Raw genomic sequence first — 16,437 nt, 5'->3', positions numbered from 1 at the left:
CATTTACTTGGCCAGCCAGAGGGCATTAACAACAGAAAAAACCTTTTGGATTTTCATTACTGGGAACAGAACAAGTAACAGCAAAAAGCAAGACAACTGAAGAACATGAATCCTACAAAATTTAAGAACAAGCAGATTCCAGATGTGGAATTTGGAGATCTTCTGTTGCTTTTAAAATGGGAACCACAAGAATCAACAGTAGTTAAAAGAATCCCTTGGGACCTGTTGCTGAAACAAATGGTTTTAACTTTGCACGTCTTCAACAAATGTCCACTTGGATCTTTTAATCTCATGTGAAGTCTTCTCTTCATCTGTTTATAGCTGGTCAAAATGGAAGGTAATTCAGCAGGCTTTGCAAAGAGGTGTTCCCACTCACAGTTCAAGCCTAAAGAATTTCAAGGACTAGCCTTGATACAAACTCAATCTGTAAATGAGAAGACATTGCCTGCAAATAAAACATATTTTGACAAGCCAGAAGCTTTCTCAAGTAGGATGGTTTGGGATCTAGTTGTCAGGTGAGCAAAAGGACCACAGGTGGGTCCCAGGCTGCTAGCACAAGTGATGCAGTGCTCAATCTTTTCCCTCTCCGTTGCTGCAAACTGTGGCTGAAAGAAAGCTGGAGAACAAGAGGGCTGAAATGAAAGCTGCAGTGAGCAACCCAGGAGCTCAAGTTACCTGTTAACTTTGTACTAGTAGAACCAGGATCCAGAAAATGTTAACATCAGCTGAAGCAGTAATTCAGCAATGAAGTATGATCAGTGGTTTTTAATCCTCTGAAGCAGGTGGAGAAGACAAGCAAATTACCTCAGATGTTTTCTATTTTTAAAAATTGTATTTTAATATAACCTTACATGTTTGCACTTGTGAACTCACCGGGCAATTGGCTGAACAGGATTAAGATACAACCATTTTCATCCATCATTAATATCATTAATGTTAAAAATTAGATTTCATTCCTAAGCTGATAAAGTCTAATAAAAATCACCAAGACTGATTTAGAGATTTCCATTAAATTCCAAATTAAAAGCATTACTCAACAGCCTGCTCTGTAATACATGACTTCAACAGATATTTCAACTCTCTCAATTACATTAAAGAAAGTATGCAGTCAACTACAATCAAAGTTAAAACAAAAAAGTGCCTGTGATCTAAGGATCATTATTCCAGACCTGTTGTGAATCAGTGAAAAGGAGAGTAGCAAAGGACATACCTTGGAACTGCTCCCAAAACAATCAAGTTGGCTTTTTGTTTGTTGTTTCCAATTACAGCATTTTTCATATCTCTGTAAATCCAGAAAGAAAAACAAACCCTGGTAAATTATGCTGAGGTACTGAGGGCTTAATCTATAGAATTTATTATTTCCATGAAGGCTTATCAAGTTCTCTTCCACGTGTCCATGCTCCATCTACAGGACTGAGCTGTGCTTCAGGGCACAGTTTCCACAGCCCACAGACTCATACCCCAGAGCTCTGGGATCTCATTATATCCCAGTTTATGCAAGTCAGCAAAACCCAAACTCTCTCACATGCACACCAGACATGAAGAAGTCTCTTTACTGAAGAAAACTAGATATACTGGCTCTTTGTGCCAGTATATCACTAGACTTCTGAACAAGAAAACACTATTGTTTGGGAAAACTAATTTTGATAATATAAAGTTTTAACTAAGCTACTGGGTGCAGGAAAAGACAAGCTGGGGGGAAAAAAATAAAAATAATAATTTAAAAAAAAAATACATAAAGGAACAAGAAACTATCACCAGTCTCCAGAGACAAGTCTCCCTCCCTCCTCTTCACCACAGGCTTCCTTTTGTGAATTCCAGCATGACACCTACACATCTGTATGTCAAAATCTCACCAAAAAAAGTGGAAACAAAAGCATTTTCCTGTCTGGGAGTTACTGCAAAGTTAAATAATTTAAAGGCATTCATAGTATGTTAAAGGAAAAAGGAAGCATGTTCAAAAGAGAACAATGATTGCACACACTATGTCCTTGGAAAACATGTGGTTTGCAACCTTGTTCAGAAAATTGATGCTGTCTCCTAAAAACCACCACTACCTTGTTAAGACTTTGTTTTTTCCTTTGTATGAACATATTGAGCATCTATGAACATTGCCAGAATCTGAAAGAAAGCTAGCAACATACAGCCAGGTTCAGAAAATCAAGCTGACCCATTTCTAGGAAACTTTCAGTTGTAGGGATATTTTTAAGAGCAGAGAGCAAAGCCAGTCCAAATTTAGACATTTCTTCATCAACAAAATACAACATTGGATCAATGAGAGTGCTTCCAGTTGCAAAAATGATAAATTAAGCACTTGCTTAACTAAGCCCACGAGACATTCAAATAATTCAGGAGCTGCATTGGTTGCTCTGAGTTAACAGATTTTCTTGTCACTCTATCAGTGTTTCACCTGCTATCTGCAAATTTTAAGAGACTTAGAGTAGCCCTGGTCTTTAAGATCCACCCTGGCCTGCATGAACATTCCACAGTCCTAACCTACCCACTGAACTGACACATTCCATCACAACAGGCAGCTGTCCCAGGTGTTAACCTTGCTTCATTAGTTATGAAAAACTTCTTAGCCAAGGCAGACACTATCTGGACTGGCAGAAACAGGACCTTTATAAATCTCAATTAGTAGAAGGTAATTGCCTGTTCTTCCTGGAGTATTTCTCCAAGTGACTCACTCTCCTGCTGCACAGGAGAGGGCTGCAGGAATTTTAAGGCACTGGAGGCTAACTTCAGGTTTGCCTGGTGATCTTGGAGCTCCAACAAGGGAGCAGTACTGAAAGCAGCTGAGCACTGAACTGCAGTTCCATGTATCCCTCAGCACAGGCAGAGTCAGGAAACCTCTTGAGTTGCCACGTGAGCCATTACTTCCCAGGAATCTGCCTACCCAGCACACAGTTCTACATAGCTGAGCAACAGCAGAAAATGTTGGACCTTTCTGCTCTCTAAGTCTGGTAACTTCACACCACAAGACACAAGATAGAGGAAAAGGAGCAAGATCAGAACCCAGGCTAAGCTGGAAGCCCAACGAAATCTAAGGGATGGACTCGAAGATGTCACTGAACTCAGCAACAGCCCTTCAGCAGTTTCTATGCTGAACACTCAATTTAAAGTATCCCAGCCATTTTTAAGGATTTTTAAAATACCGGAGTCAGTCCAAAATGGTGGCAGAAGCAATGATCAAATGTCTCAAAGGAATGGAAACTGTACCAACAGAGGTGCTAGGTGCAGGTAAACTGCTGAGGCCACTCTGGCACTTCTAAGCAAGACAACCTCTTCCTGCTGTCCTCAGGCACCACCGCAGTCATCAGAAAGGCTGCACCATATCACATATCTGCAAAGGCATCTTGAGAAGCTAAAGAAAAGGCACTTGCTAAGCAGTCTGAAGAATCAAACAGATTTTAGCGATATTTTAACACTGCCTCAGGTGATTTTACACATCATTTTGTGTTTTAAAAAACCAACACAAAAAAGCCCAAATCAGCAAAGCGCTTTTGTGACTCCTGCACCAACTCCACAACAGAATGGCTTGCTAACCTCAAAACCAATTAATGTGTAGTAAGTGCTGCCTATTAGAATGTGATGTAGAGACACTTTCAGAAGTGGCAGAAACGTGGCCAAGTTCCGAAACACTCAAATTGAGAGGTTTAGTGAGGTCACAGTCCTGATCTGTAAATGATTCAGATTAGTTTCTCCATCCAGTTCCACAGAAAAGTCATGGCAGACAGACAAGAAATATCACAAGACCGAGATTTCTGAGCAATCCAACACATGTAGACTCGACCACTTCAATTTGCAAGCAACTGAAATACCTTCAAAATGGGAAGGTAACCAAAAACTGTCAGAGATGGGACTCAGCAAAAGATCACCATGTTTGGGTGCATTATGCCTTGGCACTCCTAAGGTCTGTGCCTTATCTCTTATCTCTTCAATTCTGTCACTTACAGAAAAGAACCTGCTCAATACACAGGAAGCAGGTAAATACAGAAACCAAGAATATCCTTAAAAATGCCAGAATCCAGTGCTGAATAGGACTAGACCTTTTTTTAATTTATGATGAGAAATAACTATGTGATTCCACATTACATTTTATGGAGATTTTCCTGATCAGGAGGAAGCTAATCTCCTTAAAAAATAAAGAAGTACCACGTGCTGTCCCAGTCTGCCAGGTCCTTCGTGAATCATGAACCTTGGAAAAACTGAGGGCAACTCCCTCATTTGAGAACATCACCTTCAACAAGTTTGAGCTTGACTGATTTCAGATCCAAGATGACATGAGATTCATCCCAGGAGAAAAAGCAGCAAAAGTCACTATCTTCTACAAGGGATTGCAAAGAAACCTCAAAAATTTGTAGTCTGAAACTGGATACCCACTTTATTTCTGAGTGTCATGCACACTGCTCCCACTTCCTACTGTGAAAAGCAGCCCTTCTAATGAGGAAGGAGAAAACAGCAGCAAAAACACAATCAGAAGAGATGAGAACTTCAAAAGAACAACTGGCCTGTGGTGATTTGAGGCCTAACCTGTGAGAAAACCACAACCCAGAAGAGGGAGATACACCAGCTTTCCAACAATCAGGTCCAAGCTCTCAGGCAGGTTATCAACCCTCCTGCCAGGCAACAGCAGAGCTGGAGTAGCTGCAGAAGAACAAGGCAGACCTTACACATGTTCCTAGCACATTCCAGCACTGTTTCGTTTCTCAGTTTCGTAAAGGTGGCTTTCTGCTGAGCCAAAGGACAAACCATGAAGCTTTCATAGGACAGAGAGTTTGAGATGCATTTGTGAGTGGTTGGGTTTTGCTTGGGGTGGTTTTTTTTTTAAATGTATCCTGTGTATTAAATCTTACAGTTTAGATTCAAGCTAAATTCAAAGACATTTCACAAAATAACCTGACTTACATTAGTTTTAATGCACACATTTAAAATCTGATAGCTGATATTTATGCCTACATTCACTATAATGCAATAAAGTAGTTTATGTGAAAAAACTTTCAAGCAGGATAATATAGGCTGCCAACAATAAAATCCTAGCTATGTGCTTGAAAATACTGCTTCCCCAAGTGGTAAACCAGCTTTTTCCATCTCCTATTGCTTCTTCAAGAAATACGAACGTAGCTTCACCAGTTCAATCCTGTGATCACTCAGTTTGAAGTTATGATATTAACTAGAGACTGGAAAATCATAAAGACTTCTATTCCTACAAACTGTTAAAAAGGAGGGGAAAATGCTCAGGTGAGGCTTAGCAACTAACAATCTTAGGGAACACAGCAACCCAGAGGCAATCAGTTGAATTAATTAGCTATAAATAAAATGTAATGCATGCTAGTTTTGCAAGTGTATTAGCACAGTATGAGCGTTTAAAATAAAATAATTTAGGAGTACATTAAACTCACAAAAAAATTTTCTATCCAAATGCAGCTCAACAAAGTTCCAAGAAGAACTAATCTGCCAATTGCATATGAATTTAATGGGTTTATTTTGATGCTTAATGTGTAATTGTTTAAAAGCACCAGATATAGCCCACTTCAGATAAGCAAGAAGCTGTATTAAATATAATCATTAGTGAGTAAAACATGGCCTTTAAGTTTTAATGATTCCTAGCCAATAAAAATCAGCATTATCAAATGTCTAAGTCCTGAGAAAATGACCATTCTAGTTGGTCAATATAAATTATTACTGTAGAAGCAACTTAAGCTGCTGAACTTTGTCCTAAGCAGAAATTATTGAAGCTCAACATCTTCATGAAGTTAATTTGAAGTTTGGGACTTTTGACAGGAACAGCAGAAGTATTCAGGAAGTAGAGTGCAGGTCTGTGAAGCAATGTGAGCTCACTTGCCAGCTGAGAAAGAACAGACCTCTCTACAGCATTCCTATTGAGCCCCACCACCTGCACCTCTTCTGCAAAACTGATCATGAGTTGCAAAGCGGCACAGATACACGGACTCCTCAGTTGGAATTTGGATTTATCTACATTTTTAAATACAGTAAATCAAGGACAAACAGAAAAAAAAATAAAATTCTGACAGGAAGCCCTGGAGCTTTCCTACGTCACCTTGTAGCAAAGCAACACAAAAGATCTTGTAACAAGGTGGGGTGACTTGATGAGGAAACAGCAACAGGAACTACACAGAAGACGAGGAAATAAAACAGCCTGTGCGATACTTTCTCATCTTTGGTCTTTTCAAAACAGAGCAGGCAGCCATATTTAAGAGGCTCCTAGACAGAGATGGGTATCAGAGATGAACAATCACAGAAGGAAAAGCAGTCACAGACACTTAAAGCCAAAGCTTTCATTTTTAGTATGAAAGAGCAATAAGAGATTCCAAGACAATTACACACACAGAGGAAGTACCCAAAACAATGCACTGTCAGGCCAGAAGATCTATCTACCACAGGCTGATCAAATCACAAACAATAGAATGACACCAGGCATCACTCTGAAAAGGTTTTCAAAAACTCAAAATGCAAGTATCTAAAAGCTGAGGTACTGGGAGTTGATATAAGGACATAGTTCAAAAAAACCTCTCTGCCCCAACTTCAGGAGAGTTTCCAAGTTTCAGTATCATATGAGCAAATGGTACCTGGACTGGCTAGACTGAGTCAGAAATTAACTGTGGAGATAAAGTTTTGACAATTATGTTTCCTACAGCTTTTGCCTCTGCAAAACAATCAACAAGAAGTAATAACAAACTTTGCATGTTGAAATCTGTCCATCATTACTTTGACCAAATTAATTTCTAAGATGGACACTACTCTGGCTAGAGTAGTTGTTAGTTACCCAACATGTGAGCTGTTTTCTGCTCCTTTAGGAGGGAGCATATGTGCACTAACATGATGACAAGTCCAACCAAGTAAGATGTTAAAAACTCCTGCCAACTCGAGCAAACCACAGAAGTCATAAATCAGCTTATTTTTAAGGTTAATCATCAGGTCGGGAAGAAAAGTTTCAAGATTTCTAATCCCATTCAAGAAACTGTGATTGATGCAAAGCAAAAAGATTATTTTACTGGAAAGAACAAAGCAGCACATACAGACACTGTTACTCAACTTGTTTAACACTTACCAACTGTTACACCATTAACATACAGTGTAAACTAAACAAAACTCGGTATTTCAACTAGGAAACCCTAAATCCATGGCTGTTCCTAGTCTTAATTCTGTACTCTCACAAACTAGAAAAATAGCACATGGCTATAATTACAGCAATGCAGAACAGTAGAATTTAACATACATAATGCACAGAGCACTCATTGAATCCAACTCCTCCATATCACAATGCCACAGAAAACACTCCTAGCTGAAGTACCCCCACACACACTTGGAGAGGCAATTTACCTTCTCATAAATTTTCTTGCCAAAGAAAGTCTACCAAACAGAAAAGGTAAGCTGTTTCAATGAGCCATACCTGCAGTTCAAAAAATGTATACCTTACTCCCACCCTGAATCTATCCCAGATTCCAGTACTCATCTTGTTCTGTGTGTGTGACAGACTGAAGAAACCTCTCATTTCAAATCTTTATTTCCATATAAGAGCTTATGTCAGTCAATTCACATGCTAGTCCTCTACATAAAGTTTCACAACTTCAGCTCTCCATGTCTTTGGATGCAGTTTCAACTCAAGCTTCCTTCAGATCTCCAGGCTGCCTGACAACATAAAAGATGTTGCTTCTCCCCAGCTCTCTCCCAGGCATGTTTTATTGCTTCATGCTTTGCATTGAGCCTGGATATTGTGCGACAAGTTCCCTGAGATTACTAACCAACACCGAAATCGCCTCCTCAACCTTAAGAATGACCCAGGCTCAAATTTAAAATGCTTGAAGTCAGTGAAAGATAGGAGTTTAGCTAGCTTTTATTATGCAAGTTTCTTAAAGTAAAAACAAAGTAAAACCACACAAACCATAAGCTAGAGCTCTGCAATATCAGCATTTCAGTTTCTACATCAGTCTCTGCTATTTAAATGTAATAGGTGGGTAACAGCAAAGAATTATGTAAAGAGAGGTGTGGGGAAAACAGCAGCAGTTCAGAGCTTTAAGAAAAAGAGATCTCCTGTTCTGTGATACCAGATCAGCAAAATACTTATTTCACAGCCACCCCAGAACAGCCAAACCACATGAAAAGAACAGCTTTCACCACTGCTGCTTCAGATAAATGGACTCAAACCATCAAATATAAGTAACTGTGTTACTTTTTTTTTTTAATGTCTGTGCCTCCCCCAAAGGATATTTCCTCTCCCAGGATGAAACAGTGCCTTCGGGATTTGGCAGAATACCCCACAGTTGAAGCAAAACTTAAATGAGATTCCATTAATCAAAGAGGCATCCTGTAACACTATATTTTTCTAGCACTATTTGCATTTGCTGTCTCTTGATTTAGTTGTGTCCACTGTCCCACTATAAGCCCACCACTCAGTATCAAAAGAATGTTGTCCACTACAAGTCGTCCACATAGAAAACTCTTAAATTTCATTCACTACAGGAAAATACCTTTAAAAAAAGCCTCCCAGCACCCACTTAGCTGTTCTGAGGTGAAAGCTCAAAATACTGTTTGGCACTCTGTCCGCTTCAGCTTAGGTCAGTAATCACCAAAGAATCACCAAAACCTGTTAATCTGACATAGCTGCTACCCAATAGATTATGATCACCTGAAGTCTTTTCAGCACAAAAGCATAGCCTCAGATTTTTAGCTCCAAACAGCTATCAGCTAAGATGATGTACTGGCCTCCATATACTTTAGTCATGCCTAAATTTCCATTTTCAAATGGGTGTTACTAAGTGCTCACTAGGACAGAAACTCCATAATTCATCTACATCCAAATAAACTCTCTCACTTTATGTATGGCAGAGTCACTGGCCATTTTACACAACACACATTTGAAGTATGTTTTGGCAAGTAATTTTACCGGCAAGTAATTTTACCAGCAAGCCATCCTGCTGCTTTACAATTCCCAAATAAAAAAATGAAGCTCAACAGATTTCATTTATCAGCTCAGCACCAGCAATACAACATATATGCTGAAATAATTTTAATTATCTGCTAGACAAATTTATAGGTACTCAGAGCTCTGTCCTTCGAATGCTACTAAAAATGCCAACCCTTTCCAGGGGGCTAGCCTAAAACAGCACAGTTCCACACTGCAAACTGAAAATGAGCTTGTTTTGGAAAGTTGTTTGTTTTTTTTTTTTAATGCTGATTCTGATCAATTTGAACAGGCAGCTTAGACTTAAAAAAAATTAAAATAAATAAAATCTATCTCTAAATATCAAGAAATAGAATCTCAGTGGCATTGCTGGTTTTGTGGCACACACCCCTAAGGCCCAACCTGTAGGTCATTCTTAGTAACACCCCCCATACCACTGAAAGCTCTTAAGGACCTTTCCTCGCTCAGCTGCCTGCAACATCTTGTCCTCCCTTCCAGGCAGCCACCTCCCCTCTACCCTTGACTAACAGATGAATACATTCAGTTAAACACTGAATGACCTCAGAGCAGCCAACTGTGTTCAGCTTGAAGTTTGTCACTTCTAACTCAAGATTTGTGACCGATATTCACTTGCTTGGCTCCAGCTACATCAGCTAGTCTGACAGAAGTTGTTTCTCCTCTCTCATCCTACTTGCAGCCTGAAATCACCACAGCAACAGTATCACTACTCAAGGTTGGCATCACGAGAGGGAACTTGGAGAGAAGTGGCTTCCTGTTCTCGTGAAAGGCAGCATGGAAACAGATTCATTCATCATCATTCCCCTCTCACGGGCTCAGAGTGGCAACTGCAAGGCTTGATATACTGAACAACGCTATCAGCTGAAGACTGCTAGCCAAGGGTAACAGGCACACCTAATTCCCTGAAGTTTAGCCCACCTCTAAATATTATATCAGGAGTTACAATACCTAATAATTTACTTGTGAACACCAGTACTATGCATTTGTACTATCAAGAAAGCACAAAGCCAAGGGAGCATCTTAGTCTATGACACAAACACACTTTCTTCTTGTTGCATCCTCCTCTCTTCCCTCTGTATCTACACTATTCTTCTACCTGATTCTTCAAAACCTATTGAAAAAAAATCACTCTTCACATAGCACTACTTAATTCTCAGATGTTCTTTGAGGCCTTTCAATGTCAATTCTATCACTCTGAAAAGCTGCTGTAGTTATTAGATTCCTCAGCTTACCTCTTGAAAGGATGAAATCAGCAAATGGAGTAATGATCCCAGCACCCTTCTCAGCATCACCTGAACCCGCTCAAATTTCTGTCAGATTCTGCAGCCTAAGGAACAAGCTTTCCATTTCCAAGCCACAAAGAGCCTGTCCTGCAGTTCACAACATATCAACACAAGAGCTTCAGGAGCCTCTTCCCTCAGCACAGGAATGACACTGCACAAAAACAGCACTTTAACTAAGAACAAGTCATGTGATTTTTTTAGACTTCAAAGTTCCCTCTTGCATCTGAAAGAATATGCATTCACTAGAGTACTGCCTAGGAGATTGTGGAACGGATCAAAAACGTAGAGAGGCAAAGTGTAACAGAACAACCCTCTAAGGAGTGCTCTGTTTTCACAGAGCCATTTTGGTAGAAACTGAAGTGAGGGAATATGGAAAGCACAAAACGTGCTTCCTGCAGAGAATTTAGGTTCCGAAGTGCCCATAGAGAGACTGAAAATGTGACTGCCTATGTTCAGGATGCACAACATGCAAACAAGTGCTGTTCATTAATTAGTCTTAACAAAGGTCTGTTTAACAGGACATGAAGAACAAGAGATAGAAGTAGCCTCTTCATAGCTGCATGAAGGAGGTATCTGTTGCTCCATTAGAGCTGAGGTGGGAATTTCTTCTCCTCCCACTCTGTGAAGTTGTCTCTTATATTTCACACAGCCTTACACTGCACTGCTGCTCTCATTCCCATGGCCATAGCCAAGGAAGACAAGACACTTAGTGATCTAAGCATGTGCCTGGAAGTTGTTGGTTTTTTTTTTGTCAAATTCAAGAAAATACACATGAAAAAAGTTGGATGTAAAAACCAGAGACTGAGGAGTTCCCAAATTATTTCAAAGCAACCAACTATAAGATACAAGATGGGTTCCATGAAAGCAGTGTTACTACTTAAAATATATGGTGACTTCCGTTCTGCTTTGTGACTACCTCCTGGTATCTTCTGTTTGAAGAAGGCAGAAACCAGCAAGCAGAACAAAACATCTTTAGTCAAATGCAGTACAAGTTCACTGTCCCAGAGGAGCTTTTAACACAAGTATACTTAACTTTGCATCCAAGAATCTACCATAAAGGTAAGCCCAATTCCATCTTGCTTGTACTAAAATATCAGTTCCAGAGTCTTCAAAACCCTGAGCAGAACCACCAGCCACTGCAGAACTGTCAGCCTAAGTCTGTAGGGACCCTAAAAACAGAATCAAAGTGGTCTGCAAGTTCTTTACCCATATGCCAACTATTACACCTTCCCTATCAACACCATCAATCTCACTCAAAATCATACTGTGCAGAATGCATATATAACAAATTAAATATACTGACTAGATCTGTACCAGTATTGCGAGCACTAGATATGGTCCCAGGGAAAAAGGAAGATACTGCAGACACACACTCTGAAATAAGTTCTTCAGTACCCACTGCCATTTTTATAGGTTGTTTCTTTCATTTTCCTGAGAAATAAAATGTTCACACACATTCATAAAATGCTCTTCTACCAACTCCAGCTGGCTAGATAAGCACATCCATAAAGGACAGAAACAGCAGTAGTATAGGAATTCTCAGTGCACCACAGAGATGATTATTTACAAGCCTTAAAAGATGACACCCTCTGAGTGCTGAGGAACAGCCTGATGAGAAACAGTTGGGACCTTGAATAAGCCAGATCTGTCAGAAAGAATGCTCCTTTCAAAACCAGCCCTTGAGATGGAATTGCACAGCTCTCCATAAAATGACAGATTGCCTCTTTGAAGACATCACACTACACGTAAGCGTGACAAAGTGTCTCTCAAAGAAGCCCCTGACCAGCAAATAAATCAGAGGGCAAAAATCTGCATCTGAACAATGTGGCCCTGAGCTTAAGAGTGGATGAAAAGCAAATTGTAGTCTAAGGATCACCACCCAGAGTTGTTTTAAAAAAATAAATACTGCCAGACTGCAAAGCACAGGATGATGTTGCAGCAATGATCTTGGAATAAATGAAGCTCTTCTAACAATGCAGAAACTTACAGAGCTATGTTCTGCTCCTCTGCCAGCAACAGCAAAACACTTAGGAGAACTTTTGACAGAACCAGCATTTAATCCCCTGCAGTGTCTGTTTGAGGTAGTCTATGTCCTGCCAACACTAAATGTCTTTGATAGCTGCAGATCTGAAAGGAATGCTGACCCTGCCCAGGGCAGTCAAAGAGTACTTGAGAAAATGTGAACTGTAGAACAGTAGGTAGAAGATGAAAGGTTTAGAAGAGCACCTAAGCCAACACAAAGCAAACCTGTAAGACCTCAAAAGCATAAGCATGGCCACAGTGTAGAGTTTATGTTCACGGAAGGAAGCCAGTATAATAATCTTGCTCATTTATAAAGACAGTAAACAGAAAGGTAAATACACAGACTGCCATAGAGATGTGGGTATGAAGATGGGAGCCTCACACACTTGGAACAGAGTTTGCTATCAGGTACAGTAAAAGGCCATAGTCATCCCTGTGAGAATTTCAACTTTTCAAATCCTGGACTGAAATTCATGATTTACTGGTAGGCAGACACAATTCCCCCCTTCCTACCTCCTATCAATACCAGATGAACATGATAGAAATGACATGAACGATGCTTTTGAAGGAAACTTGGTATTTTGAAATAAGATCAGAAGAACTCCATGGAGCAGCACTGGACAAAAAGGAAATGGTTTCTCAGTTCTCCCACGAGGAGGAAAAGGAAAAAGCTCTTAGCCAGGTAAGACTTTACTGTCTGGACAGTAAGATTAACACAACCTCTCTGACAATTCATGGGAAAGAAAGGAAGATTCGGTAATTTAAATACTTTTAGAATATGTAATTAGAAGCTTTCTCAAGTTATAAGATGACAACTGGATTGGCATGATTTTCAAGTTCAAAAAGCATTTAGCTATCTTTTACCTTTATCAAACCTCATTTAGAAGTTGGTTTTCATTAAAATTACAAGCATGCAATTCAAAAAGCCCCAAAGCCAAGTTATTCATCCAAGCGTCTTTAATAGCACATGAAGAACAGGACTATTGTAACAAAAGACAATCTGCAGAAACAAAGCCTCTTAAGTCAGCCTATTTTCTGATCCTTGATATTCATAGGGTTCCATCAATCAAAATAAAAATCTAGGTCATCAGTATTTCCAGCCAGGATGCAGGAAAAAAAAAAAAACAGGACATCTTAGGAACCAAAGGTTTACAGCAAAGCATGGAGAAAATCTGGTGAAGCTTCTGACAGACTCTTCTGGTACAACTTTAATCCTCTTCTACCCCAAACATCAGCTCATTCCAGCTTTCATACCTCTTCCTATACTCTGAAGTCAAATGAAGAAGGGCAAAGCAGCATTTTCCTGCCCAAAGAGAATCTTGGACTGACAAATAATTTATATATACACTACTCTAAATTCTATTTTTATATATACACTTTTCTGCATTGGGCTGTTCCCCACCTATCCACCAATACTTGGAAAATAACACATCTACCATGTAGGATTTTCTCAATGCCAGGGAAGATACACCCTCAGAATGAGGATTTTAACCAGAGCATCACAAATATGGTTTACCACCCAAATCTGCCCTTGGAAAGCTATTGTGAAATAAATTGGTATTTTCTTGTCTTTAAAGGCAAGAAAAGCACCTCAGCAGAATCCACTGCTATCCATGGATAAGATGATGAATTTCAGATGTTAGCTGAGACAAAGACACTGCCAAAAACTTGTTTCTGGGAAATCAGTTATACTTCAAAAGATACAAATCACACCTCAGAAGGTAGGGAAGGGATTACCAAGGGTTGCAGGTTCCAGTCCTTTGAAAAGAAAGGAGAGCAGGGAGGGAGCACCACCCAGGGCTCAGAGCATCTGCCAAGGAGAAAAGAGGGGCTCAGTCAACCCACTTGGACACAGGATGAGACACATCCTTGCTCCTGGGACCATCACACCAGTGCCTATGAGTAGTGGAGTAAGAGAGACAATGTGGGGAAGCAAAGCCAGACTTTCCTACAGGGAAGGGTTAAGAACCTCTACAGAGTTATGGTGGGGCACCAGAGATTTTATACAGGTAAGGGGGGATTTCAGCCAATAAAGTCTCCAGGGCAGTTTTGTGTATAATGTGTTTTTTTCTCATATTCCAAAGAGACACCAGTTCTGATATGTGCCCCTGGCACACCTTCGGCAATTCCTTTTTTCATCTACTACTGGAAAACACCTGGAAAACTCAAGACTGTCCTAAGCAACGCAACAAACATTCTTGGCTTTGTCTTCCGGTGTTTTGCTAGATGGCCACAGTCAGCAAGCTACTGGTAAGCCTGAAAAGGCCTGATTTCACACCATAAGTCAGTCCTGGGCAAGGACTCGTTTGTCATGTTGCTGTGTTGTTATAATGGAAAGTTTATAGCCCAAGGACAGCAAGAAAACCACTAGATCTCTGCATCAGTTTTACTACCTATTCAGCAGGGGAAGCCTTCCACTCACTCTTCTCAGTCATTACCCCTTATCACTGGCATGTAACATAAATTCTGAAATATAATTTGCATCCAAATTAATTTCTAGGCAAGCACTTTCTTTCAGCTCACCATTCCCATCAGGAGATAGAAGCCATGCATAAAAAAAAAAGACTACATTCAGGCATGGCAGGAGGGAAAAAAAGTTAGAGGCAGGTACACTGACTTGGTAGTGGAGTAAGTCTCAATAGACCTGGAAGAGAAGCAAAAGGGGCCAAAAGAAACGTATTAAAAAAATGTGAATGCTCACAGAATGTTTAACCTCATTTCTGGCAACTGAGAGGCTGCAATATGAGCCATATGCACCACAGAGGGATCGTCTGCTAAAATAATACTATCATGCTTGCATTTAAACTTTCCAACAAGATTTCTCAGAGAAAAAAAAAAAAAAGACGACAGGAAGAGCTTCTTGCCCTTGACATACAAATCCAGTGAAATTCAAGTAAACCTGGCCTATGCACAACCGAGAGCCCCAGTGTGTTCCAGATGACTTACATGACACCTTGCAGGACCTTCTGAGGATCCAGGTCAAATAATCTATCAACGTAATGGCGGCTACTGGCCGTGACCTCCTGTGGAGAGAGAAAAACAACTGTCAGAGTTTACAGCAATTCATATAAACACCAAGGGCTAACACAGAAGCAAGTCTACAAAACCAACCAGGCAGGACAGCAGCAAACCCACAGAACCTTATTTAAATCTGCAGTATGTCACCCCGGGGCAACATCCACAATTAACCCTGTGTTGAAGTGTGATCTGATGATGATGAGGGACTTCAACAACATGTTACGAGGCAAAGGAAATTAACAGAGTGCTCTTTATGAATGGGGCACACAAAGCGGACCTGCTTCAGTTATCAGTACTGCCTTCAGTTCCAGTTTTATCATGTTTAATTACAACAGAGAAAAAGCAGGAATTCCTGAAAGCAAAAGTTTCTGAGAGCAGTTAATGTTGCTCAAGAAGCATACCCACACACTAGCTCTCAAAAATAAGGAAGCTGGTATCAAACACTTTTCTGTAACTTACTGTGTCAGAACATGCCAGACATCTCAAAGGTTGTCCTTCTACGTACTGTCACACGCAGCTTCCACAGGGACAGCAGCACAACATTCTCCACAACATTCCCACAGCTACTTTATAAGACCAAGCAAACTCCCTCCTCAGCAACAGGACCATGCTTGTAAGCTAAACATTTATGTACCAATGATTTGTTATTCCCTTTGAGGAGATCCAAAGTTGCAGATGGCAAGCGTTCCGAAAAACAAGGGTGGGAAGGGGGAAGGGAATTTCCCCTCCAGGTTCTCACCAACACCTGCCAGGATGTTTCCATTATCTCGGGTTTTTTCCCTTTTTGCCAGCTCTACTTTTTTATTAGGCTTTTCCCATTTTTTCCTTGTGAGTTTTGCTTGAAAAAAGCTGTAAGGGAATGGAAAACTCCTTCTTGCTTTTTCAAGTATCTACTCTTGGACTGAATCTGTTCCTGCTTTCCCACCCAGATGTCAGAAGCACTTGCTTGTGGCCTCATGTAACTCAGAGAGGAATCACCAAGAGACAGGAAGTCTCCTTTGTCTCTAGAAATACTATTAAATTAAGCCAAATAAATTTTACAGGTAAACTTCCACCATGAAACAAAAGACAAGATTTTTCCAAAACAGAAACAGCAGCAGACTTTCATCCATGTATCCACACGCAAAGGGCTTCTGGACTTCAGAGATCCCACTGCTTTCTGTTTCTAAA

At 40.2% G+C, this 16,437-nt stretch overlaps 1 protein-coding gene across 3 annotated transcripts in view; it reads right to left on the bottom strand.

The window, feature by feature from the left end:
• The window catches only part of ARMC8 (armadillo repeat containing 8), a 72,077-nt gene that overhangs the window by 54,645 nt on the left and 995 nt on the right, over window positions 1-16,437 (bottom strand). For 2 of the 3 annotated variants that reach the window (XM_051625941.1, XM_051625942.1), the window contains exons 2-3: window positions 15,196-15,272; window positions 1,211-1,282 (exon numbers count right to left, since the gene is read on the bottom strand). In XM_051625941.1, coding sequence (XP_051481901.1) covers window positions 1,211-1,282; window positions 15,196-15,272 — 149 coding nt within the window. The remainder of the gene's footprint in view (window positions 1-1,210; window positions 1,283-15,195; window positions 15,273-16,437) is intronic. The other variant, XM_051625943.1, reaches the window with a different exon arrangement.

The sequence above is a fragment of the Apus apus genome, chromosome 8 (assembly GCF_020740795.1).
Source record: "Apus apus isolate bApuApu2 chromosome 8, bApuApu2.pri.cur, whole genome shotgun sequence".
Classification (NCBI taxonomy): domain Eukaryota; kingdom Metazoa; phylum Chordata; class Aves; order Apodiformes; family Apodidae; genus Apus; species Apus apus.
This window is presented reverse-complemented; position numbering and strand designations above follow the sequence as displayed.